Source organism: Anarrhichthys ocellatus, unplaced genomic scaffold (assembly GCF_004355925.1).
Source record: "Anarrhichthys ocellatus isolate YVR2014 unplaced genomic scaffold, GSC_Weel_1.0 scaffold4, whole genome shotgun sequence".
In the NCBI taxonomy this organism is placed as follows: Eukaryota; Metazoa; Chordata; class Actinopteri; order Perciformes; family Anarhichadidae; genus Anarrhichthys; species Anarrhichthys ocellatus.
In genome coordinates, this window is record NW_022280034.1 from 11,526,099 (window position 1) to 11,552,275 (window position 26,177).

The 26,177-nt window shown below is 43.5% G+C and overlaps 5 protein-coding genes across 7 annotated transcripts; 2 read left to right on the forward strand and 3 right to left on the reverse strand.

The window, feature by feature from the left end:
- Positions 1 to 989: 989 nt before the first annotated feature.
- On the reverse strand, positions 990 to 9,319 carry arsg (arylsulfatase G). The gene is made up of 11 exons (XM_031843302.1): positions 9,278 to 9,319; positions 7,983 to 8,210; positions 7,517 to 7,752; positions 6,665 to 6,782; positions 5,934 to 6,080; positions 2,881 to 3,095; positions 2,715 to 2,795; positions 2,490 to 2,598; positions 2,051 to 2,171; positions 1,835 to 1,925; positions 990 to 1,714 (listed from the first exon to the last, which is right to left on the reverse strand). Exons 2-11 carry the CDS (start codon positions 8,195 to 8,197, stop codon positions 1,434 to 1,436), a joined length of 1,614 nt encoding a protein of 537 aa, XP_031699162.1. The 5' UTR covers positions 8,198 to 8,210; positions 9,278 to 9,319; the 3' UTR covers positions 990 to 1,433.
- On the forward strand, positions 9,117 to 14,043 carry LOC116381276 (monocarboxylate transporter 7-like). Its single transcript, XM_031843303.1, has 7 exons — positions 9,117 to 9,151; positions 10,453 to 10,693; positions 10,785 to 10,928; positions 11,061 to 11,189; positions 12,038 to 12,292; positions 12,443 to 13,027; positions 13,722 to 14,043. Exons 2-7 carry the CDS (start codon positions 10,456 to 10,458, stop codon positions 14,018 to 14,020), a joined length of 1,650 nt encoding a protein of 549 aa, XP_031699163.1. The 5' UTR covers positions 9,117 to 9,151; positions 10,453 to 10,455; the 3' UTR covers positions 14,021 to 14,043.
- Positions 14,044 to 14,110: 67 nt separating this feature from the next.
- On the reverse strand, positions 14,111 to 17,720 carry amz2 (archaelysin family metallopeptidase 2). Its single transcript, XM_031843307.1, is given in 7 exon segments — positions 14,111 to 15,140; positions 15,683 to 15,759; positions 15,762 to 15,830; positions 16,101 to 16,235; positions 16,366 to 16,542; positions 16,858 to 17,143; positions 17,557 to 17,720. Coding segments are annotated over 7 exon segments (1,059 nt in total). The 5' UTR covers positions 17,713 to 17,720; the 3' UTR covers positions 14,111 to 14,981.
- Positions 17,721 to 17,736: 16 nt separating this feature from the next.
- On the forward strand, positions 17,737 to 19,984 carry si:dkey-21c1.1 (protein FAM104A-like). Its single transcript, XM_031843306.1, has 3 exons — positions 17,737 to 18,461; positions 18,885 to 18,990; positions 19,294 to 19,984. Exons 1-3 carry the CDS (start codon positions 18,445 to 18,447, stop codon positions 19,549 to 19,551), a joined length of 381 nt encoding a protein of 126 aa, XP_031699166.1. The 5' UTR covers positions 17,737 to 18,444; the 3' UTR covers positions 19,552 to 19,984.
- tepsin (TEPSIN adaptor related protein complex 4 accessory protein) lies at positions 19,541 to 26,154 on the reverse strand. 3 transcript variants are annotated; one of them, XM_031843301.1, is made up of 13 exons: positions 26,069 to 26,154; positions 25,528 to 25,600; positions 24,998 to 25,089; positions 24,744 to 24,837; positions 24,566 to 24,633; positions 24,393 to 24,474; positions 23,760 to 23,831; positions 23,435 to 23,626; positions 23,074 to 23,260; positions 22,847 to 22,960; positions 22,688 to 22,757; positions 22,450 to 22,584; positions 19,541 to 22,349 (listed from the first exon to the last, which is right to left on the reverse strand). In XM_031843301.1, the coding sequence occupies exons 1-13, from the start codon at positions 26,105 to 26,107 to the stop codon at positions 21,693 to 21,695; spliced, it is 1,875 nt and encodes a 624-aa protein (XP_031699161.1). In that variant the 5' UTR covers positions 26,108 to 26,154; the 3' UTR covers positions 19,541 to 21,692. The 3 variants fall into 3 exon arrangements, with proteins under 3 accessions (XP_031699161.1, XP_031699159.1, XP_031699158.1); XM_031843299.1 differs by having other exon boundaries at positions 19,542 to 22,349; positions 22,679 to 22,757; positions 23,435 to 23,623; XM_031843298.1 differs by having other exon boundaries at positions 19,542 to 22,349; positions 22,679 to 22,757.
- Positions 26,155 to 26,177: the final 23 nt, after the last annotated feature.

A 26,177-nucleotide genomic window follows, 5' to 3' on the forward strand; every position in this document is an offset into this window, starting at 1 on the left:
ATATATATATATATATAATGAAACCCTAACAACACAATGATGTTATTGTTGCACAATATTATCATGGTAGCAATCAGATGTACACGTGATTGATCTGGCAGAGTATTAGTGAGCCGACTGAATATATCAAGGTAGTAGAGGAGACGACAGGCGGGCCTGGCCTGAAGTAACCATGGGCATGATTCACAAAAATGCTCTTAAGAGAGGTCACCTGGAAGGTAATTCTAGCAGCTTCTCAACAAGCCAAGTGCAATCAGACAATATTATAAATACTATATGAAATGAGTCAACTCTTTGAAGATCATTTCTTGTTTTCTGTCACTTACAAGTCTTAGAAATAAGCACCTGAAAGTAACTAATAAGGACATGTTTGTCAGGCCTGAGGAATGTTATCAATGGGCATTAAATGTGTCACACCTCAAGAAGGAAAAGATGTAGTAAGGGTGATACACTATTTAAATCATGATACATGCAGTAAGTATAATATGACTTGCAGATGCAGCTGTCACACTAATTATGGTAGCGCTAGATGAGACTAAACACCTGCAGAGTCACAAATGTAACCCGATAACAAATATGTGCCGGGAGGAGTCATCAGCTAACTGTGAAACGCTCGATGGTGAAGCTGTACACGGCAAAGTTACAGGTCCTTGAATTTCAGTGATATCCTGATATTTGTATTTACTATAAATGATGCTGAAAACAGTATGTTAACATGCAAGTTATTTTTACTTTGATGTATGAAATATTCTTTTGCAAAATGTTTTGAAGTATTACACATCAACGCATAGACCTACCAATGCGTAAATATATATTGAGGATTTGTATTGTGTGTATAATGTATATATAACATTTATATATAGTACTGTTGTAATAAGTAACACGGTAATGCCATTTGATTTGCCAAAAGGTGGCACTGCTAGGACACCCGTACGCTGCATTGAGCTGTTCAATACTGGACATTGACACTAGAGACTCATTAAAGCTGAGCAGTGATTCAACCTCTGCATGGTGTAGTTCTGTTTTATTTTTGTTTTTTTCAAATAGCATCATTTATATTGATAATGTTTAAATCCTTTATTAAATCATCGTAAAATATCCAACAAATAACAACAGCAAAGCTAACCTTTGGATGTCAACAAACATTAATTAATGAATTGCTCTGCAACAAATTGATTTATAAATTGTAATTTTGTATTTACTGTCTGATAGATTTCTTTTTTATTGATCTCACAATCCCAACTGGTCAAAGTTCAGCCACCTGCAACTCTTTGCTCTCTGCTTGTTTGCACATTTCTGCGGCTTCTTGACAAAAAAATGTCAAAAACAGCTGAGCACATCTGAAGGAGATATTTGTCTCCACGTCTGTTTGCGGCGTCTTTGGGCTTCTCTTTCAGCCTATTGTGTGTGTGTGTGTGTGGTTTCCCGACCCCTCAGCCCAGTGTGTGGCAGCGGCACACAGCCTGTGTTGGGTCACAGCAGGGCGCTGCTGATGCGTCTGTGCTGTGGTCTGCCGTGGACACGGACTTGTCGGTGGCAATGTCCCACAACAACTTCTCCCTCCCGCGGGCGACCCTCTCCGCTATCGCCTGGTATTCCGGTGTCTCGACACCCAGGGGTGTTTCCTCCGCCTCGTCGCGCTCCAGATCGAATATCAACGGCGGGTCGTGGAGCTGCTGCCTGCCTGTTGCACCGCCACACGCCTCAGCTGCACCTGCAAAGAAAAGAGGATGGGTGTACAACATAACAAGCCGCACTGCAGACGCACGTTAATGAGACTGTAATGTAGTGTGACTGGTTTTTGCACTGTGGACACATACAGTATGACTTGTACCTGTGACGTAGAAAGCTTTGTGCGTCTCTGTTCGAACTGTCTGCAGGTCACCAAAGTTCCCCGCAGCCCCACTGTTAGGGTGGAACAGAAACTACAAGACAGAAGAGAAGAACTTGTGTCTGCAACAAGGAACCTAATCCACGACCCCCGCGGACAGTACGGGGGAATTATTTATACAAACAAAAGTAAGACTGAAAACAAAATCGACTTGTTTACCTCATGACCAGTCTGTTCACCGTGCAGGAAGATATTTGTGGCGTCAATGCCATCGTAACGTCTGTCTAAGGGGGGAGTTACCTCTGCCAGGGATAGAAGGGTTGGGAAGATGTCCATTCCGCTGCAAGAGGACGTGAAGAGGAGAGCAGAAGACTGTTTGGTGTCATGCAATCTTACATTTGAAATCTTTCACCTGCTGGTGGCACTAGAGGAAAAGTCAAAGAATCACCAAAGCGGTTAGGATTCATCCTTTGACCATGAAGCTCTTTTACCAAGTTTCATGGCAATCCATGCAATAGTCGTAAACATATTTGAATAAAAGTCAATAAATTCCCTCCTTCCTGTCCAGAGAACTAGTGCTATGCCTCAGTCATCAGGGTTGAATCCATCTAGTGAACACTTGAGTCCCTAGGTATAAAGTAAACATAGGAGGGAGTACCTGAGCAGGGCAGATTTGGTGGTGTTTGCAGGGATCCTCCCGGGCCAATAAGCCACTGTTGGCACCCTGTGACCTCCCTCCCAGGTAGTCTGCTTAGCCGAGCCTCCGCCTAACACACACCAGGGATATGAGGATTCACAGCAATAAACTGTACAGTATCAATCCCCCTCATAAAGCATGCATGAAAAGAGTTTAGAATTTCTCAGGATGTTTATTTTTTCATACCTCTACTGGTCTGCCACTTTCCCACGAAAGGTCCCACACTTCCTGCATACTGGCACTTCTTTTCCCAAGGGCCGTTGTCACCTAAACACAACGCGCACACATAAGATAACCATTACACTGTTATCTTAGTGTGGGAGAGCAGACATAATCCATCCAGCAGACTGACCAGTGAACCAGATGAGAGTATTGTCTTTGTCTGTGGCATCGGAGGCGCTCTTTACCGCCCCCACCAGGCCGTCCATCTCTCGCAGGCTTGCCGCGTACACTTTGGCGTCATCTGGGTGACGGGTGGTGGCTGAGGCATCTGGGGGGAGCGGAGGAGCCAGGGGCACATGCATGTGAGCCAGCGCTATGTAGAGGAGATAGGGCTGTCCTCGCTCCCTGCAGAGACAATCAATAATGTGACGCCCCGTCAGAGAACTTCAATGATTTGTGCAACTTAACGCAATAACTGCTATATTTCTTATTTGCTAATGTTCAGTGGCTTGCATACATACAATACTGGCACCCCCCCCAACATGACATTTAGAGTTTTGTTTAACTACATTTTGCGGTATTTTTGATTGATTTAAAGTTATACAGCATGCTGCTGACAAATGAACTCAAGAACATTTTGAGGATGCTGTAGAAAGATCGTAGACAAGTATGAAAGCATAAAAGTATAGCTATTATAACCTGTAACCCTTTCGATTTCAAAGTATAACCAGCACAACATATAGCTTGTTTACACTTTTTATAACCATCATAATATAACTTGTTCTATTTTATGATAGCTGTGATTTAACATATAAACTGTTCAGAGTTACAGACACTTTGTGTAACATAGTCACTTGAGCCTTATACAGTGCTTCTGGTTCTAACAGGATCAAACCAGTTACATTCTGTGTCAGCTCTAAGAAAGAGGAGGACTCATGTGTGAGTGACACATGAAATGAAGGAGGTGCCAGCCTTAGATCAGCAGAAAAACTGTGAGATTTGGGCTGTTTCTCCACTAGACACTTAGGGGTCGTACCCCCTGGGGGATAGTTAGGGCTTCTCCCCCAACTAGACAATGGGATAGACTTCTTACCCAGTCTAAAGGGAACAGAAGACCCTTTAGGGGTCCACCCCCTCAGAGATGGGTAAAAGAAGACCCTTTTTCTGTCTTACCCACTTATAGGACAGAAGACCCTTTTGCTATCAGAAGACAGCATAAAAAGGAGAGATAGACCCCCAGAAAAGTAGGAATGTCAGAGCGCTGACTGAGAGCCTGCACTGACAGGAGAACAGCAGAGCAGAGAGAAGAAAAAGGGGGGGGGCTTTTTCCCCCCAACTAGTGGATTATACCTCATAGCAAAATCAGTGAAAGCTGATAAAGCGGAGAACTCCTTATAGTAGGAGTGTTAGAATTAGTTCATGTAGCACAGTGACTGTTTCATTGAATTTAAATTGTTGTATGCAAGTGTTTAATTAATTCCGAAAATCCTAACGATTTAGCTACGGGGTGAGATAAAATGCCGAAGGTATTGTGCGCAAAACATAGTAAATGTGTAGATTTCAACCAGTTACATCGCAACAAGATCTGTGTTTCTAGTTACACAGCCAGAAGTTGCCAAAAAGGTTAAGACAGAAGTAATTTCACTCAATTTAGTCAACTACTAGTGTTTGAACTGGGATGTGCGATGTACATGTAGTGTAACTTATCAGAAATATGACGAAGCCACATTCTACTTTATTTTTAAACAACCACCCTAGCTGTACACTGTTGGCTGTTGACAGCACATGACCAATTGCTGCACTCACATGACCCCGTAATATAGCATGAAGGAAAGTTGCCAGACAGCTGTAAACAGAAAGGTTTACTGTCCTCCTCCTGTCCCTCCAACACACACACACACACATACACACAAAAAATCAAGCCTCACAAAGCCGATACTGTGTTGGCAGGTTATCCAGATGAAGAGGTAGCTTTATATTAGGCAACTCCATTTCCTAAACTTCATACTTTACTGGCATTACGTAATCTTTTCAATAAATATGAATAAAACTCCAATATCTTCCATGGCTAATACCATTGCACTTGGGTGACATATTCCTTCATGAACATAAACATGGAAGACAGACAGATTGGTGGTCAAAGTCTAGAGATGCTCTGCTTTGTGCACTGCAGCACGGCCTCATATCATCCCGTGTGGGTAAATTTGTTTGCCTTTTAGAAGGCAATGAACTACAGGTGGTTACAAATGTTGACCACATGCTGCAGATTTACCGGATCTTCCTTCCTCATGTTTCCCCAAATGAAACACAGGTGATCATCTCATACTGCTCAGGTCTGTCCACTGCTAACAGCTGCACGCTGGCAAAAAAAAAAGACTCCAAGCTGTGATAAATGACAAGAGTTTACTCGACTTTTTAAGAGCTTTACTGCAGAGTGTTTGGGTGGCTGTTTCATTCCCCTATTGACAGATATGGTTCACTTCTTCAGTTTTCTCTGGACCACATCTGAGTTTCACCCTCATGCGACATACTGACACAAAGTAGGTCAGAAATCTACTTGCCCAAAGTCATTTTTACTTGCCCCTATACAAATTGTGTTATTTATTAGCGGTTATCAAATAACAACTATGGCTAAAGCCAATTGTTGTATCCTTTATTTAAGCAAATGAATCAGGAGTTTTGCCCACATCCTCCAAAGTCACCCAACTAAGCTCCTGTCTCCAGGATAATTGAAAAGCTGAAGTGAGTTGCCAGATTTACTTGCCCGATGTGGCATTTTACTAGCCCCAGGAAAACGGGCAATCCTTATCATTGAGCCCCGGCTTAATTAAACACCCAGGTGGCATAATTATTCAGTAAAAGGTGAGCTCACGCCCCCTTCATTCATGTGTATTTACACTGCAGCAGCCTGTCAACATCTACTACAGGGAACTCAAACAGAAACAGCTACATCTGCCATGCTGTTTGTAAATATCATATGAAGAAATTGAATCAGTGCAACCGTATGATTTATTAAAGCATTATTTGCATCTGTGGGTCGGCACTATGGTACAGTATATTATAGTTCCATGATGATGTAGACATTAGACTAGTGTTTACTGTATTTAGGAAATATGAGAGAGGAGAATGACTTGTAATGCAGAGGGTTGTGTCAAATTCAAATGTGTTTTATCAATGTCACACATGTCAGCAGCCTAATATAAATGTCTTATTGTGTTGCGTTTGTTTGCAGCTGTATTGTACCTTGCATTGTGTATAATCCTGGTCGCAGCAGATTTGTAGTGCTCAGTTAGTGTCCACAGGTCAAGCGGCTGCTCCACAATACTGCTGTTTTCAACCAGAGGAAGGCCCAGTTTGGAATAACAGCCTCCGTGCACACTCCTCTCCAATCTAAAGCATGTCAACAATGGAGAATAATAACGTGGTACATGTCGTATGTGATTACAGGTTTTGGAATAAGTAGCAAGTTGGCACTATTTACCGTACGTCTTGCTGAGTAGGCTGAGTGGCAGAGTGTGTTTGTGTTTGGTAAGTTATAAACTGATTATGACTCCCAATGCACAAAACATATAACATGTGCACTCGCCATACTATGTTTTACTTCAATATCAAAGTTGTATATACATTTTATATCATACTATCAGAATGTAGACAGGTAAATTGACTGGAGTATACAAGTGAATTTGACTGTCAAATATAAATATCTTACCAAGATGTATTGTGGTATTGGTATTGTGTGATGTGTATTTAAATGTATCCACATATTCTGAATGTATTGTGTTTTTATGATATTGAAAGCTCTATATGTTAATTGCACTGTTCATGTAAAAGCCCAACTAGGGAGTTGAAAACTAACCCTCTCTCTGTCATCTTCATGCCCTATATTATGTGAAATTGCATCGTCCCTTTTAAAATTAAAATAAATGATGTCCAGAGAGCATCATATTTGTTTAAGAAGGAGCACAGAGCCACACCTGATCACTTGATGCCCAGACGATGAGTCACAGGGGGGGCACTGTGGCAGATTATATCCAGGTATGTCAGTGCAGCCCATGTCATTACTGTAGGGAATACCAAGGTAGTAGTCGAAGCCTGCCAAAGAGACAATACACATTGTTAACAAGAAGAAATATTTCTCAACCACTAATATAGAAAGTTTTATTAATATAAGAAAGAAATGAAAGCTCCTTTTTGACCTCGGAAAGAGTCACTTGCAGCGTTAATTTGGTGTTTACGTTTAGTCTACCATAAAATACCTCTGAATGACTGTGTCTCTGAACTACAGTGTGATCCGTTTTCAGGCGCTAAAGCCTATTAAACAGTTTATGTGTTCTCACGAAAGCACCAGAGACCACATGTCCACGTATCAAGAGACAAATGCAAGTGGTAGTGGGGGGCTGTTGTTGAGTCAGCTGTGAGCGAAAAAGTCAAGAGCAAGTGTCTCTTCTCTCCGGATACATCTGCAGGGAGTTGTGTCCTTTGTAGTCTTTTCCCTGCAGCGAGGCAGAGGGATTCCCTCGCACACTCCATGTGCCTAGATCGGCCAAGAACAACTGACTGACGCCATGAGACTGAGCTGGAAAGATACATTACAGTGCAACAGGAACAGCACACGTACGCTCACATCTCATTCTTTTATGTGGCCTGCACAGGTATTGTTTATACCCTAAATTACCCTAAATGAATCTATATTGATTGGCTGAATAATGAGGGATGAGTTCAACCGAAATTCACACACCTCTGTGAGGTTCCTGCCTCATCTGAGCCTGTTGTGTTACATTAGGTGCCCAGTGGTTTTGGGGTAGAAATGTCAAGCTCCCACTTACCTCTGTTAGTAGGACCGTATGGTCCGTTGTGGCCGAGGTGCCATTTCCCGATCATGGCGGTGTAGTATCCCGCTTTCTGTAGGAGGTGGGGCAAGGTGACTTCAGACAGAGGCAGGCCGGCCACAGAGCTCACAGCAAAGTTATGAGTCACACCATTTCTCAGGCCGTAGCGGCCTGTCAGGATGGCAGCACGGGATGGGGAGCAGGTTGAGGCGGGAGAATGGAAGTCTGTCAATCTGGAAGAAGTCAGGATTCTTTTTAAGGACACTTTACCTTGTTGGCAATTTGAAGGGAATGTCACAGAGGGGGAAAGTATAGAAAACGTCCTGTCATGTCCTGTGCAGTACAAGCCCTGGAGACTATGATATCAGAGAGGTTAAGACACAGGATTTTCAACAGACTTTGATAATATGACTTTAGAGATACTTAACAGATCAGGTGTAGAATTAAGGAATAGGTTATCTGCCTTAGTCCTTGCTCGGCCATCAGGTTGAGGTAGGGCGTGTTGTTTGCCTTCTCTTCAGGCTGGTTAGCGTCCAGGTCACCCCAGCCAATATCATCTGCCAGTATGATGATAAAGTTGGGCTTCTTCACACTGGCTCCATGTCGGGACACCGTGTGGAGCAGCAGACCACACATCAGCATCCCAGACAAAAGAAACGGGGTGAAAGCCGCCACCATTTTAGGTCAAGATCTGCAAAGGGTTACGCAGGTTTCATTTAACTTTAGCTTGTCATGTGACAAAGTCAACAAAATGAAATTAAAGTTGTATAAGAAATATATATATGAGACAGTCAGTGAGGGTAGTAAGTAATCCCCGACAGAATAAAGCGAGCACACAATTTATTATAATCATTTAGAAACACTGCCGTAAAATACCATGGAAACAATAAACTAGCCTGTAATCAAAGATTGAGATAAATACAACCATGTTTCCCTGCCTTATTTTCTTCCTATAAGTCTCTTGTAGGCGATATCAAGCTCAATTTGTATTACCAGTTTATCATTATACAGCAGATTACACATCACCAACACAGACACATGAACAGGGATCAGGCCTGATAAATAGTTAAAGCCCAAGTAATAAAGTAATAAAAAAAAAGAAATATCAGCATGTACCATTAAGAAACAAAAACCGTCTGCAGAAGAAGTCTGAATTTTATGGTCACTTTAGAGAGATTACTGTCATTCCACCTGCCAGATAGTGGTGGGATATCTAGGTGTGGGAAGGTTGAGGAGTGGGCGATTTGGACCAGGAACAGTGGCCGAATAGAGTCCATCCCGCACCAGCCATGACCTAAGACCTGTGCCGGACTACTACTACCCCCAGTTAACGGGGGTTGTGGGGAAGAAGTCCCGGTAGTCTGATGTCTTAAACCCCTCACCCACTCCGTGCATTATCCGGGAGGGGGTGCCCAACAATGTGAGATTGTATGAGGCAGAGCATGTCACGTGTGTTTGAATGTGTACACTTCCCCCACGTGTACGTGTTTGCAGACCATGTGCACGTGACAATGTGTAGGAAAAATGTGTAGGTGCTGCACGAGACATGGGCGGGTAGCTACTACAGCAGGACTAGTCGAGCGAATTGAGGATTTAATATCGTCACTTCGCTCTGAAAGTAGCTACACGGAGGTGAGACCCGATTACTAAAAGCTACTTCAAAATATTGAAATATGTTTGCTTTCGTAAAACACTGTATATAGTCGGCACGTGTTGAGTTAAATGTATGGCTCAAACAGACGACATAGAAGTACTTACAAAGTGTGTATTAGCAGCTACTAAAGTCACGCTGCTGCGTCGCCGGGCTGAGAGCATTGCGTCAACCGGGTGATGGCGGGGGCTATTCAGCATTTGTTCCCCCTCCCACTCCTCTCAATTAAGGAAAGAGAGATAGTAAATGGTCCTGTTTTAAACTTAAATGATATTATATGTGGTTAACAGGACAAGGCAAACACGATCAAACAAAACGTGACTTGTGTGTGTTAAATCATTTGATCGTCATAATAACAGCAAGGTGTGTGTGTGGGTTGGATCATGTAGCAGCACAGACAAGGATCCCCCCCTTGCCATTTAGCTGTAGGAAATTGTTATAGATTTGTTATAGAATTTAACAACAACTCGATAATATCTGGTAGTGAAATTATACTTTAAATGTTTTTGGAAATTAAAATAAGGAAATGAAGAGAAAAAAGTAGAAAAAATAGAAACACTTAAAATCCAAACTGTGGACTATTAGCAGTAAGTATTTATCCTCTAAAGCAAGACATTTTAACATTTAATCAAACCAGCCTCCTATCTTTAATTACATTTTCGATAATAACATTTCTCCTAGTCAAACTTGTATTCTCATTTGTCAGAATGGTAATTAAAGATAACCACAATAACATTGTTAAGAGTAGAAATTGTATTTTAAGACATCTAACTGGTTGCACTTATATTTATATATTTCAAAACTAATATATTTAAATCCATTAAAGTTCAAGTGGCCGTTTTGCCATTTAACAACTAGAGTGGACATAATTGCAGGTATCTGTAATCTGTTTCTGCCAATCAAACAAAGTATTTCAGATATCCACAAATGACATTTCAGATATCCATAACGTCATTCTTCCTAGGAAAACTGATGCCCTTCCTGTGCATTGTGCTTTCAATTTCTCTTATCTACAATTGCATTTTTGATACCTAGAATGAATATTCTGGATATCTGCAAAGTAATTATCGCGAGGAAAAACTATGGAAATCATTTTAACATTTAATTGTCGGACTGGGTATCCATAACTGATATCTGCAACATTGTTTCGCCAAGTCAAAGCTCTAATTCAAGATCTGTACCTTTTGGTGTTTGCATGACTTAATAGATTCACAGCTACATTATTTTGTTTTTGACTTACCCCACTCTGCCAGTCACTCAAACTGTCATTTGTCGTTTACAGGGCATGGCACTGTGTGGAGTGAAGGGGACACGTTTCTTGGGACCCAATGTGTACCCAGAAGCCCCTGACGGAGGCTGGGGATGGGCGGTTGCTGTGGCCTTCTTCGTGGTGGAGGCTTTCACCTACGGTATCATTAAGATCTTCGGCATCTTCCTCCAGGACCTGATGGAGGAGTTTGGAGAGACCAACATTCGGGTCTCCTGGATTCTCTCCATCTGCGTGTTTGTCATGAACTTCAATGGTAAAGTACAGACTATAGCTTGAAATGATCATGAAGTTGTGAGAATCACTGTTCTGTTGTCTACACTAAACAACTTTTAATGGGGCCTCAGGTCCTCTCTCCGCTGTGCTGACAAACCGATTTGGGTTCCAACCTGTTGTTATGATCGGAGGATTACTCATTGCATCCGGTACCATTGCAACCAGCTTTACCAGCTCCGTCAATCAAATGTACATCACCTATGGTTTAATTGCAGGTATTTAATTGTTTTTATTCCCTTATCTCTCTATTTGAACATCACATAAAGCTACTATTCTTTGAGTTTGCTTTTTAGCGGCTTGTCTGGCTGAATTACAGTGTAAAAACTTGAATCTTTTCCACTGTGCAGGTCTGGGCTACTGTCTGACCTTCCTGCCCACTGTGACCATCCTTTCCCAGTATTTCACACGCCGACGGTCTCTGGTCACAGCCGTGGCCTCCACTGGAGAGTCCCTGTCCATGTTCGCTCTAGCACCAGGTGAGTGCGACGGCCTCCACTGACGTTTTATGCCGACGGTTGGAGAAGACGCGCGTTTGTACGGGGGTTAAGGAAAAGCATGCGACCAATTCGTTTTTTTTTAAATTTGCAACTCTTTAAGGCAGGGTGACTTGTACAGCTTAGTGACAGGAAAAGTCAAGGAAAGACTTTTAAGTAAAATGTGTAAAGAAATAATTTTATTGGAAGATTCCGGGGCTATAAAGGTTAAGTCTCGCAATATTCTATATTTTTCTAACTGTCAAAAATGACCAAGAAAAGAGTAATTCAACTGATCCCACTAACAATTAATCCATGTAGTTGTCCAACAACTATTAAAAAAACACATCAATAGCCACATTTGCACTGACATTTTTCTTACTTAACATGAACATGGGCACTGTAGTTTATTTTGAATTATTATAAAAAGTCCATAACAAATACACACTTTATTCTTGTTTGAGTAATCTTCAATAACCAATGCCCAGCTGTTCGAGGAAGTTATTTAGCCTATTTCTAAAATCAAACTATGTAGTTTTTACCTGTTTTGAAGCCTATAGTGGGAACTATTGGGCTTGGCTAAGAGCCAAATACAGGTATTGAGAAACAGACCACCACATTGTTGTTTTCAGCCCTTTCATTGGACTTTGCTCGCTTTATCTTGTAACGTAGAGAAACACAGCTAAACGTACCACTGACGGCACCAAGAAGTCATGTCCTCTGTTTCTTTTGTGCATTTCCATAATAGTCTGTATACACAAATCACATCTCGAACTCTCCATACTTATGACCTTATTGTGCATGCAGTTTAATTGATGAATACTCACTTAATACCTCCTCTTGCCCCTCAGCCTTTTCTGCCTTGAGGGACCGTATTGGCTGGCGACATACCATGGCAGTAATGGGAGGTTTGCAGAGCACCATAATAATCGGTGGTGCTCTGCTTCGGCCAATCATTATCAAACCCAGATCGACCCATGACACAGAGACTGACGAATTGTCCTCCAAGGACCTGGAAGCTCTCAGTACATCAGAAAATGGCGAGGGCACAAACATAGAGGACTGTAGCATAAACAATACCTCACATGCACAAAAAAACTCCCATGGTCCAGACAATGACCTAACCAGAGGCTCTTTGATCACTGGGGTCTCCAGTGACCCGTCTCTAAAGGACACAGACGACAGCAGCCCGGAGAAGACGTTGCTGCACAAAGAAGCAAGGACAACTGTGGAAAACACTGTGGCAGAGGTGAGAGAATGTGAAACGGAGGAGAAAAAGAGCGAAGATGCAGAGAAACAAGTGATGAAAGGTGGGGGAATGAAATCCGGTGACGAAAAGCCATCTGCAAAGAAATCAAAACTTCTTGACTTCTCCGTCCTCAGAGAGTGCAGCTTCATTCTCTACTCTCTGTTCGGACTGCTCGCCATGCTCGGCTTCTTCGCCCCTCCGCTCTACATCATCGAGCTGAGCGTGAGTCGCGGCGTGGAGCGGGACCTCGCCACCTACACGCTCTCCATCATGGCCGTGGCGGACATCTTTGGCCGACTCTCCATTGGGTGGATCCTGACGCGGGAGCGGTTCAGGAAGGTGAAGCTGCTTGTGCTTCTGGTGTGCGTGATCGCAATGACGGGGGATCTGGTTGGATTCACTCTGGCTGCGGAGTTCTACGGCCTGGCTGTGTGCTGCGCTTTATATGGGTTCTTTATGGGAACAATATCATGCAGCCACATCCCCATGCTGGCTGAGGATGACGTGGTGGGCATAGAGAGGATGCCTTCGGCCGCTGGCGTCTATGTGTTCATACAGAGCTTTGCTGGGCTGGTTGGACCCCCACTTGGAGGTAAGAGTAATTTTGCAGTGATAAGTGTATTATAGATACTGGCTATGGTTTCACTTTACTACAGCTTTTATCTTCTATACACACAAGGATGATTTTCCATCGACTGTATGCACATGTCGCACAGTAAAGTCATGGCTACTAAGATGGAGAGCAAGAGAGCGAGAGAGAGACAATGAGTTAAAGCAACAGTAACTGCATTAATGCTGTTCTGAGGTCTAGTTTGTATTAAAGATCAGATTACATCTAATATTGATTTATCATCTTTTTCAGAGGCTTTCTGATGGAATAGCTGTTGTCTGCTTTAAAGAGATACTCCATCTTATAGTACTTCACTTCTATAAAGTTAAGGGACTTGCGGAAGACAGATCAACAAAAAGGTGAAAGGCAAAATATCTACACCAAATTCTACATTTCCCACAATGCAGCTCAGTGGCTTTTTTTTCTCGTAAGACCTTTCCTTTCTTGTAAGTGTCTTGTGAACTCCCCACCTTAAGTTTGTAATACAGGTTTTATGTTAAAAAAATTGAGTCACTTAGTCTCCAAGTCCAAAGTGAGATAACCCTGATGACATCACTATGACATCATCAGGGTTCTTTTCTCAGCCCGCTGCAGAGCCACAGGAAGCACTAGTTGTACTCCTCATGACAGGTGATTTGTTGGGAGTGCCCCCTTTTTAATTCTCCTCTATCCGCAGGTGTGCTGGTGGATGTGACTCAGAACTATGGATCCGCCTTCTACTCCTGTGCAGTCGGCATGGGACTTAGTGCCCTGTTCCTGAGTTTGGTAAAGCGTGCGAAGGAAGGATTACTCTGTAGGAGGAGGAACTCCAAACGCCCCGAAGACGCAGATGAAAGGGAAGCGGACTCTGAGCAACAGAGAGTAGTGATTGAACCGTACAAAAGACCCGACAGTCCTCAGGATTGCTCTGAAGTAGACGACCAGACGGAGGCCACAAGAGATGTCCCGGACTTTAATACATTCAGCTTGGGCTGATAAGATGGAGGAAGGGTAATAAAAGAGGGAAGCATGAGGGTAAAATACAGTCTTAAGACTAAAGCTGTGAAGTACTGAAGTGACACAATGAAGAGAACGACCAAAGATGTTTATGATCCGAGAGCATTCCTCAGAACTTTTACTACATGATCTGTTGTGCCTTACCTTCCTAATGTACCAGACTGTGTTTTATTCTAGACTCAATGTTCTTAAAATTCTTTAAAAAGTTAGACTACTAAATTAGCTTTAAGTGAATAAAGCTTTTGATGTAGTCTTGCCTTAACGCACAGATATAACTGCAAAGTATGGACATGTTCAAAATGGACTGATGAAGCTTGAATGGAGGTGCCTCAGTTTTAGATATTGCAGAGGGTAAGACGTAACACTATGACTTGATGAACTGCTGGCAAACAATACCGTAACCATGCCAGAAAAACTGTGATTCAAATGTAGCTGTGAGAATAATAATACATTGCCCGGATTCTGTAACGTGTTATAGAAAATACATAAAGCTCAAGAGATGTAATTAAAAGTGTATTTTTTTAATCAAACGGTCACCAAGCTGACACAATGGAATGTTATGTGATATGAAATGTCAGAATCAAGCTGTTTTTGTAACGAAAAATTTTTCATAATAAAGCAAGAGTGATTTGAATCACTTAATTACGTTGAAAGGTTTTGTTTTTATGAACCTCAACTGAAAAGCAACTCATTCAACTGCTAATCTATTTGTCTATTTTGATTTGATATACTTTAACGTAAAAATATTGTATGTACATATTGCATCTTTACATCATTTAGATTCAGAAAACTGGAAACACTAGCACCACACAATATACACCTTATTAAGTCTCTAGTGGGCCGTCTAGTCGTCCGGAAATTAAGTGTAACAGTCAGGAAAAATTGCAGTTGTTGCAAATATTTCCAGATTTTCTCCAGACTTATGAACAAGTACAATCGTTCATCTTTTTCCCAGTATGTCGAGGCACCTGTTGAGCCACAGTCTGGATGTCTGAAAGGCTTCAGTGGGTTTGGAGAAGTGGGGCACAGACTGACAGGAAGTGGCCTCCTCTGGTCCAGACGTTTGACTCTGATCCCCCTCCATCCAGTGCAGTAAGGCCTGTCGACCACAGTTCAACTTTCACTTAAAGGAAGTGCCAAAAAAGAAACATAAATGCATCTGATTGTGTCTTTGCATTAATCTGTGATCTGATGTCGTGGTGAGCCGTGATCAAAATGACACAGGAGCGAATATGTAAAAATATAATCAAGAGCAGCTCTTTCTATTGAGGTGTAAAGCACCTTCATGTGTTCTAGTTTGTGTAGATTATACTTGGAAAACTCAGTATGGTTAAAATTCAACCTGTCATGATGGTGGTGCTGTCTTAACTAGGTTGTACCGCTATACTGTATGTTATTGTCTACTGTAAAAGATAAAAAAGATGAATTTGGGTTTATCATCCAGCTCAACCACTGGCAATGGTGAATTCCAAACATGTCCAATCTCATGGGTCATTGTATGTAAAGAAACATCTTTCATCAGAGTGTTCTGACAAAAAGGTCAGCAGTATTGACTAAAGGGATGGGAGGACGTTTGGCAAGACCACTCAAAGGTTCATAGTACAAAAAGTGAGTGAGTGGTGGAGCGTGTTTGTTAGAAACCTTGCAGGAACGCAGCAGCAGGGTGCTGGTGATGGGGGGAGTGTAATATCCGTCAAACACAGAGTAGTCTGGAGCCTTTTCTTCAGCCTCCCAGCATAACTTTGGCTGTAGAAGTTGTCATCATACCTGGCAAAGCTGAAAACACCCATTCTTGCAAGCAGGGCTGAGAGGATATCAGTAAGGAAACAAAAATCTCTCCTGGATTGCATGTTGTTCTTCTAGCACCATCTAGTGGCAGTTCAACCACATTACACCATCCGAGACTACTGATGATAAATGAGTATGTGTATGTTTCACTTTGTTAAAAAATATTCCTCAACTACGAAGCAATGTTTCCCTCTTTTTTAGTATTGTCCTGGTATTTCAACAGCAAATTTACAGAGAAAGTTATATTTTCTTATGAAAGGTGTACAAATCTCACCCATGCTGAGAGAAGCCTCTCAGAAGACTCAGAAGTTCCAGGAGTCTTTGGGGTAGAGGTCAATCATTGTGATCCCAACAATACAAAAAGCATCTTTTGGTTTCCTATTCCACAGGAATTGTAGCAGGTCACCTAAATTTCACACGAAAACAATAACAAAATGATGCACAGTCCAGTTGGAGTTCACTGCATCCCCCCCAACAGATAGATGGTACAACGAAGGCTATAGCTTTAAGTAAAAGTGATGGACTCCCTAACTTACCAGTGAGGATCTGAAGGTTGTGCGAGCTACTGTTAACCCTGAAAGAGCATCCTGTTTCGGGCACAGTGACGGCCGGCAGCAGCTTGACAGAAAGCCCGTAGAAGAAAGCCTGACAGTATTCTCTGAGCCACTCCACGTACCGGTCTGTCTCGGCCCCCGCGTCCCCAAAGGAACCTACGAGAAACAGTGCAGAATTAAGGTCAGCCAACTATGTAACATGCTGCACAAAACCCCCTGTATAACATATTGTGGATCGATGCCTTATCCATCTGCATAGCTCACAATGTAGACTGAATGTCTTGTCATCTTTTGGTCATTCAGTGACAGGATGGCATGTTTACTTTTACTGCTTAAGGGTTATGAGTTATTGTACTGGCAATCACATATGCACATACTTACATGTCCTTTCTTTAAACAATGACCATTATTTTCACAAACACACTTCATGAGGACTGAGGAATACAGAGGCTGTAGCCCCACTAGACACAAACATGGTTTGAATATAAATGGTATTGTGGCTTGCATTGGGGGTCTTGCGCAAATGGTCTCCGTAGAACTTCTCGAAGTCTTGAGGCTTCTCAGGGTAAGCAGAGACCCAGTCTGAGTCAGAGTGCACTGTGATGGGTTGGAAAAGGGCACTCGGCTGCCCCGGGTGGAATCCTTCCTCCAGAAGATGCCTTTCTTCTTTTGTGTACTTTCTGTACAGCTCAGCTAAGTCCTGCCGATTGGAGACTAGAGCTCTTTGCAGTGTCTCGACAGAGTGCCGGATCACCTTCATCTGCAGGAGAGGTAGACAGCAGTAGCACGGTTACAGATAGAGTCAAGGTGGAATTTGCGACATGGCTTTGCTAACACATAGAGATCATTTTTTGACCCACTACAGCCACCTATGGACTTATGACAAACATTTGATCAATGCCCAGTCATGTGACCTTTATAGCAGCCAAATTGGAGCTTGCTAGGAAAATGTATAAGTTACAGAAAATATAAAACAATATAATATACACTACATATGAAGTTGAATGGAAATGTATACAAGTGCATGAAATACTGCACGAGGAGGGTATATAAAATAACAAAGGTAGTGTTAGTTGTCTACAAGGAAATGTTAAATGTGAAAGTAAATCAATTCACACACACACACGCGCGCGCACGCGCACACACACACACGTTATACATGTTTGTACATACACTTCCGTTCGAGAACGCAAACGCCTCACCTCGACGCTCTATCAAAATCCCTCTTTTACGGGAAATGAATGGATTTATTCGTTTAAAAAAAAAGAAGCATAATCTGTCCCAATGTTTAGAAGTAAACGAGTTCACCGTGTTGACACCGGAATCCATTTCCGCTGTGTACTTACTCTGATGACGTCAGGTAAACAGAGGGGCGGAGCTCTTTCAGGGAAACATTGACGACCAGCAGAGAAGACCAGCTCGCTGCTATGGCACACCTAACGACCTCCTATTATCGGTTATCCTACAATTAAAATACATCAAACTTTTTTTTCTCATTGAGTTTGTGGAATCGGAGTTGTGTTAAGTGCATTCAACAGTTAACTACGACTGACGGCAGCTGGACGGAATACGAAAGCGGAAGAACTTCGTCAGTACGCGGAACGTTAGTGCAAGCGCAGCGGTAGTTAGCTAAAGTAGTTAGCTCGCATAACGTCGCACGGTAGCAGCTAGCAGGCTAGCTCGCTGTCATGCCCGGTATTTCTCGAGATTTGACTGCGTAAACGAGAATAGTGGTTAGCGGGTTGGCTCTCAGACGCCCAGCAAGCAGCTTGTTCCACCACCGAGGCGTAGGCAGGGCGGGCTGTACTTGGACCAGTGACAGGTCTGGACTAACCCACAGCGGAGCTTTGTGCTTTACCCACGGGGACCTGCGCCTCAGCCGTCTGGGGATCGCTCACTCGCACGTCCGAGACTTTCTGATGAGATGAGCGCGAGGTTGCCAATGGTCGTGGAGCTGTGACAAAACCAAAGCTTTAAAATAAGATATCTGAATCCGGCTCAAAAAGGAGTGTCAACCTTTCTCTTTGCCAAACCACCCCCCCATCAGTCAACACTGCAGAAATGCTGACAGACAGCAGGTAACAGGAACAACCGTTTGTACACATCTTTCATTAATAGAGGCTAATATTACATCCAATATTACATTTGACGATTGCTTGACTGCTGTAATGCAACATTGTAACTAAGGCATCTATTACAGTAATCTAATACCAAGTTTGATAATGCAGTATCAATGTTATGTGCACAGTGTGTTTAATCTCTATGTATAGACCCCAGTGAAGGTATGTTAATCAATGTGCTCTCATAATGGGAGTGCCACATGTCTGATCATATAACTGCCTGAGTTGCTATTTTTGGTTCCTCTTCATTTTCTCTCTTTCTGATACTCTTCCCCCCCCCCTGCCTGCGTCGTTTCTGTCACACTCTCTCCTTCACTTTTTTTATGTTCACTTTACTGCACTCTCTTCACTCGATGCTCCTTCCATTTCTGTTCTGCACAGGAAACGACACCGCGGCTGTGACAGTGAGGAGGACCAACAGCTGAGTTCTCAGGCCAAGAGGTCAGGAGGGGGTCCCAGCCTGCTCCTGTCGGATTTGGATTCAGAGGTGAGATTGACTCGATCTTTACATTCGTCGTCAGACCATCAGTGTTCTTTTGGGAGAGGATAAATCTGCCAAGGTCATTTATTTTCCATCTAATGTAAAGCCTATTGACGTCTGTAGACGGGGCAAGCGGCCTGAAATCATGTGTATAAATACACGGGACTCTGCATCGCGTATGCAATGCACCACTGTCAGGGAAAGAAAAAAAAAAAAAAGCAGCGAATGTTTTATTTACAGCATCTGCATCCATCCACGAAGCTCCAATTCAGAGCCCGTCTCTGTTCTGTTTTTTTTGTTTTGTTTTAGTCTTCCAGCAGCGACAGCAGCAATGGGATCAGCAGTCCAGAGAGAGCGCTGGTGGCCACCACCAGGCCGTGCATACACAGCCAGAACAACCGCATCCCCCAGTGCTCCCTCAGCCCAACGCCTGAAGACTCCGGTGGCTCCTTGCAGCATGGTTTCCATGGCGATGGCAGCAGTGTCTCTTACGACGACATCAACAGAGTCCTGAGGGAGGCGCACTTCAGTAGTCTGCAGACCAGAGGGCGTCCGGGTTCAACATGACCGTGACCTCTCGGATCCCTCTCCTGACCGGTCGTCCCTCCGCCCATCAGTGCTGACACTGCTGTCACGGTGGCTCCTCCTTGAAAGCCTCAAGGAGCACATTTGGGTCAAGGGATGGGGGGGGGGGGAAGGGGATGATGTGTGGGGAGGTTTACAGATTTTTGGGCACAATGGGCTCATCCCCCACCTCACCATGTACCATTTGTCAAGACCATAAGCACATCTGCTGTTCCATGGCCCAGCCACTGTGGTTTTCTGTGCAGTATTGATGTGTGTGTGTGTGTGTGTGTGCACGCACCCTGTGCACTTTACAGAGAGGAATCATTCTCTTTACATGCGTGCGTTGATGCGTGGACGTTGTCATTGGTGCTAATCTCAAGAAACGTGCGATGATCCAAAGTGCTTGTGAAACTAAATAAAGCAAAGCACTTTACTCAATAACTGCTCGTTCTGTTTACTCTCCACTGGGGACGGTCAGCCGCGTGTTTGTGTCAGTGAAGTGGGAGATGTTGCGATCCCCACTCGCAAAGGAAGTTCATGGAGGCCATAGGATTCCTTCTCGAGGAGCATTAATAAAACAATCCAGTAAAATATCATTTCTGGCCTTCTTTGTGTTCTCTAACCCAAGGTGAAAGTTAAATTAGAGTGTATTTGCAGTTACTTCCACTATGACTCTTTAAGGTTTTTGGGGTGGCAGTTCAAGGGGTTCAAGGTAATGGAACAGAGATTCTTCATGAGCCTCACCATCAAAATCCAACCTCAGATTAGATCCTGGCTAATTATAGCGCTGTGAGAGCGGCTACCAGAGTCTGCGGCTCAGGCGGTGTAATGCTCAGCACAGTGCGTCTCACAAAAACAGCCTCAAGAAACAGCTCTCTGAATCAGTTTGTAACCATGTGTTTAACATTTTACGCATTGTGTGTGTGTGTGCGCGCGCGCGCGTCATACGCCTGTCAGCCATACTCGGTTCTGTATGGTTCAATATGACCAGTACACTGTGTTGCAAATAAAATGAGAGCTGTGAAAGTGATTCATATTGTCATTTTTCCAAATCATTTGGCGTTGACATAAAGCGTTGTCTGCAACATGTCACCGACACCATTTAAATACAGAATAACGAGACTCGTCTGTGTAGTAGTTGGTGCTGTAACAAAAAAAAAAAAAATACAGCAGGTTTTATTGTTTCCTCGGCTTTTGCAGCAGCTTAGATTGTGTTCACTGAAACAGAATACATCGGTAGCGTTCATTGTACATATCGGTAGGTTGGATTACCATTTTGGCATGTAGTGTGTGCTACATTCCACAGTCCTCGACGCCGCAGTGGAGAATGGAACTGAAACAGCAACGCTGAGACAGTGAAGGTAATCTGCCTTGTATTTGGTTACACAAACGACCGCACGTGAAATTGCTATTTTGCATTATGCTGATGTTCTGTCACACAATGCCACACAAGTTATGCACACTAAATATTCTTCCTTTAGTTATCCACTAGTCTTGATTTATGCACTCTACAACCACTCATGGGTTTGTTTAAATCAATACATGAGACGATAAATCCTTTGTAAACCAACACTCGTTACATTTACACTGACATAACTGTTAAGTACCAAAAAAAAATATGGAAGACAACTCTCATTTGTAGGTTTTATGAGACGATTAGAGACGCAACTGTAGTGCAAATTACAAATGGAGGGATTCTCCCTCAGAGGTTTAGGACGTGCTGCAGAGGCGAGAAGAGTTGTTTCAGTTAGCTAAAAGGAATCCTGAGATAAAGCAACCGTCAATAATAACCTGCGATTCAAGGCAAGCATTCTTGTTTAACACTTTTCAGAAATGACACTTACAGACCAGTCCTCACATAAGACGGCGTTGGGGTTTCTCATGCCAACTGTGGATTGAATTCACTTTTAAAAAGGACAACAGTCGTGTGTCCTAAATCTCTGTCGCTCAGCCCAGTCTGCTGCTTAAATGCAATTTCCCAGTAGGCACCGTACAGATAGGAACCGAAAAATCCAATGAATGTGCAGTCTATATATAGTTCTAAGCATACAGATCTGATCTTAATTTATAAAATTAAATAGATTTCTAAAAGTTTATACATGACGACATCATTGGTTTTACCAGCTGTACAACGTCAGTGGTCAAAAGTTGAGGAACGAGAAGGCCGATACTGGTTGGCTGCTATCAGATGCAACTGAATTGCAAATTAAAGGAGCGTCATCACTGGTTTTACTGATGCCGAGACTGTTCTGCACAGCTAGACTCTCCATTAAGCCGTCGGCCATCGTCTCTGTCTGGGACGTCTCTCGTGCACACGGGGGCCTCCCCTTAGTCACCAGCTCCATGCCACTGAACAGGGACAGTCTGCCCAGACAGGCCTGCTCTCTCTGGGGCTCAGCTGGATGGGAAGAGCTTGTGTTCAGCTCTGATTCCTCAGCAACCGATGTAACCTCAGCAGTCCTGACTGGCTCCGACTGGTTCTGCACCAAGTCATGCAGAATGGGAGTGAGTTCCTCCTCATCGCAGTCATTCATCAGCTCCCCTGGGAGGTCTCTCTGGGCCGAGGGCAGACTAGAGGGGGAAGAAGGGGGATATGGTGGTTGGGTGACACCTGTGGGTGAGATGTCAGGCTGATAATGGTTGAGGTTGGGATTGCCAGCAGAGTGGTTTGGTAGTAGAGGCAAAGAGTGTGTAGATGTGGTAAGCTGATTGGTAGTTGCCTGATGGCCGCTGGTCGCTGTATCCTGCCGAGGAGTGTGTACGGATCCACCCATCAGAGCCTCAAACTGTCGCAGGATCTGGTAAGAGGAGATAAGAACAAAAAATAAAATACACCCTCATTTTGAGTGTCCTGTGAGTCTTCACCATTTTGTCTCTCTCTCTTTAGGTCTCTCTTACCTTGGTGGCTTTGTTGGCCACAGGTCCTGGAGCCCCCTCACTCAGCTGGCAGAGCCTTCGTTGTGTTGCTCCAAACATTTGTTCCAGAGAAAGGAGGTCAGAGGTCAGGAGGCATGATACAGCACACAGTGCCCGCTGCAGGTTTGGAGGAAAAGAGGGATATGTATATTAGGATTGCATTCTATAATTTAGAAAACATGGATCTCCGATCAATCTTAACCAATGGTACCATCTTAACAGTGTTTGAGGGATCTTGAAGCCTGATTGAGAGCAACTCCACCACCACCTCGCAGTTGAGAATGGAGCACCTGACAGATCAAATGAGACAGAAATAATACTGTTAGTAAAAAAAAAAACAAGTCAGCAGTATTCTCAGTCTGAGTTTAGATGCACTGACTCTTTAATGAAGTGCTGGCTCTCCTCTCTGGACAGGAAAACTCTGGATCCTTCGGTCAGTCTGCTGATCAGCGCCACCTCCTGGCCACAGTCCCCCAACTGCAAGGCTTCCACCCTGGAGGCCAGAAGGATGTGTGAGATCCAGAGACTACACTACTTCTCCAATGTGACTATGGTGTGATTTAGGGAGGGAAATTGCTGGTTTAGCCGGTCGACTCTGCCGCTCACCTTTCTGATGGGTCCCCACTGCTCTCTCTACTGGCCCCCGATTGGCTCCCGGTACCGGCTGACTTGCTGCCCACAGAGGCCCTGCTGTTAGCTGCCATATCCTGAGAAGAGTTATGAGAAGAGCTGTTGCCGCTGTCTGTCTCTTCCCAGCCGCCTCCCACCTGCCCTGGACATCGCTGGGCCAATGCTGCCGTGAAGACACACGGGAGTAAATAAGTTTATAACCAAACTGAATATAAAGTCTTGACACGCTGCTACAAAGTGAGCTGGTAAATGATTCACACACAAATACATATTTCAGATTCAAGCTATCTATTTAGAAACCTAAGCCCACGCGTCCATCACACCGACAACGTCTCACCTTTTGGTGGGCGAGCAGGCAGGTTGTAGGCACACGCAGGCACAGCCACCTCTATGGGTGCGGCCGGCGCAGCTACGGCCCGGTAATGGTTCTCATGGAGACGGATGCCCTGGTGTTCGGTGGGGGGAAGGACAGCACTGGCCACTACCTCTGCAGCTTTCTGGATCTTATCCAGTAGGGAGTCACTGCCTGCTGGTAGGAGCAGGTAGAGACATAAAAAAAAAAAAAAAAGGTACAGAAATGTACACGGAAGCTTAACTAGATTTGTGTCAGTGTGTGTGTGTGTGTGTGTGTGTGTGTGTGTGTGTGTGTGTGTGTCCCTCACCTGTCCCCTGCTTCCCTGGACTGCATCCAAAGCCCTGCATTCCTGACCGGTGGGAAGCTGCTGAGCCCATACCTGGACACAAAGACACAGGAGACCTCTGGTACTCTGATGCAAGTTATTTGAATCATTCAAGCTCTTTATAGACAATCAAGCTCTCTCTAATATTTCAGATGATGTACACTATCATTACATACGACAGTAGGAATGAGTTGCAAAAATTTTGATCTGTTTCCAAGTTGGTTGAATACTATATCTACTGAATCTCTTATTGAGTCATTTAGTCTTTTATCAGTAAAAAGCAATACTAAGACTATTTAGAAGATGGTCATTTAGATAAACAGCAAATAAGAAGTCTATCTGGCAGAACGTGAGTCTTGGGTCTTTAATTGCAGCCCTACACAGCCCTGGTACATCTGCACAGGTGTTTTCACTTGTGACTGATTAGCTCGGTTCTTCGGACCGTCACATTATTTCCAGTATCGCCAATTCAATCTGAGCAGAATAAGTGAAAACACATGCGAGGGTGTACAGGGCATTTAAGATATTTATGGGTTTTTCAAAAAAAGATACCTAAATAGATTTAGTAAAGAAGTTAATGGCACTTTATTATATTAATCATTATTTATCACTCACCCATTGTTGGGGGGGATAAGTTGAGCGGGGAGACGCCGTCTTTGGTGGAAATGATATCTGTGAAAAGCAACCTGGCCACTTCCTGCAAATAGAAAAAGTAAAAGTTGAGCATGTTTGCCTCGCTGTCACAGAGTTATGACTGACATGATGATTAACTGCAGCCTGGGGCTCACCTGTGCTGTATTTCTCACTTTCTGGTACAATGCTATGCCATGGATGGGATCAGGAGGGCCGCTGTAAACTTAAAAAAGGCAAAACACCCGACAGTGAGTGAATATTCAGAACGACGAAGCGGCCGCAGAGTGATAAGAGTCAAATAGAGCTAAAAGCCAAAAGGGGCCGATGTCTAACCTGCTGCCTGCTGGATGAACGTGGAGTTCCTTCGAAGTTCTGTGAGGAAATGGTTTGAGCCATGACCACAAAGATGGACAAAGATCTTCAGCACCTAAAACACCAGCAGCATGAGCAGAACCTCGAGTTACTCGCAGACAGGAAAGGAAGGAAAATCACTAACATTTAAAACTGTATACATTATGACTTATGCCACAACTCCACTTCAGTTTCATATTTCAGACAGAAAGTAGAATAATAATCACTGTTCTCACCTTAAGTTTGACATGACAGGACTCCACCTGCAACCTCTCCAGAAGGTACTCCAGCAAACACTGACCGCAACCTGAAGACTCATGGGAGATTTCTACAGTGTGATGATGGTTAAGGACATTACCACCATAGCATGAGAGACTCAGTATGTCTTATTTTAAGAAAAGTGATTGTTTCCTGGTTAGAATACCAGAAAATAACAACATAACTATGAAGAGCACTTTCCTGCTTCCTTGTTTGTATCATGAACTCTGGTGTGGAAATTACTGATGTGCTTTTGTTTTTTACCGACTCCTGCTCAGGACAATAAACTTTAAATGCTGTCCTGCTTTTGGATCCAAATATAAAACCATGGATGGATTCCCATCCAGTTATTTTCCCTGAAGAGTTTTCATTGGTCGGGTTTCTGGAAAACAATATGACTTGTATGGTCATTCTCCATTTGAGAGCTTTATAAACTTTACATTAACAAGGGATCAATGGTTGTCCAGCCTTTGTTTAAAGTGGTGCATAAGAAGCTGGCAAAGGATACTTCCAATATCTTGGAAAAGGTAGCCAGGACAGGGGGTTTCATCATCTGCTGTAGCCTTCATCAGAGTTGGGACCTTCAGTTGGTGGAAAAGATGATGGTTTAAAAAAAAGTGATACAAGTTCAAAGCTGACATAAGGGACTATCTTGTTATTGCACAGTCCACAACCAAATCCACCTGATCTAACCGCTGTACTTCACAGTTTGATTAACGGCGAAACACAGACTGAGGTGGACACAAACTTGGCATGACACCAGGGTCCGAGTACCAGGTTAGCTTTGGCCAAACAGACCGTTATAACGATGCTGTATATGCCTCTCTGCTGCTTTAAGACTTCTACGAAACAAGCTGGCAGGTCAACAGGGAAATGACATGAAACGCAATGAGCAAATCTGTGTCTTCTTACTGTTAGCTAGCAGGCTACTAGCAAGCTAGTGCTGGCACAACTTAATAACTGACACAAACAGACACGCTAACGTACGTCACGCTCCGTTCAGCTGTTACTAGTATTCAAAACAAGTAATGGTCGTAAACAGCTCTTACTTTCTGAAGAAAAGCCAGTCGTTCCATGAATGTTGCCATGATTTAGCAATCCTGGCTGCGGGTTTACTCATCTTCCTCCGAGGGGTACGAGGGGAAGGCGGTACCCGAG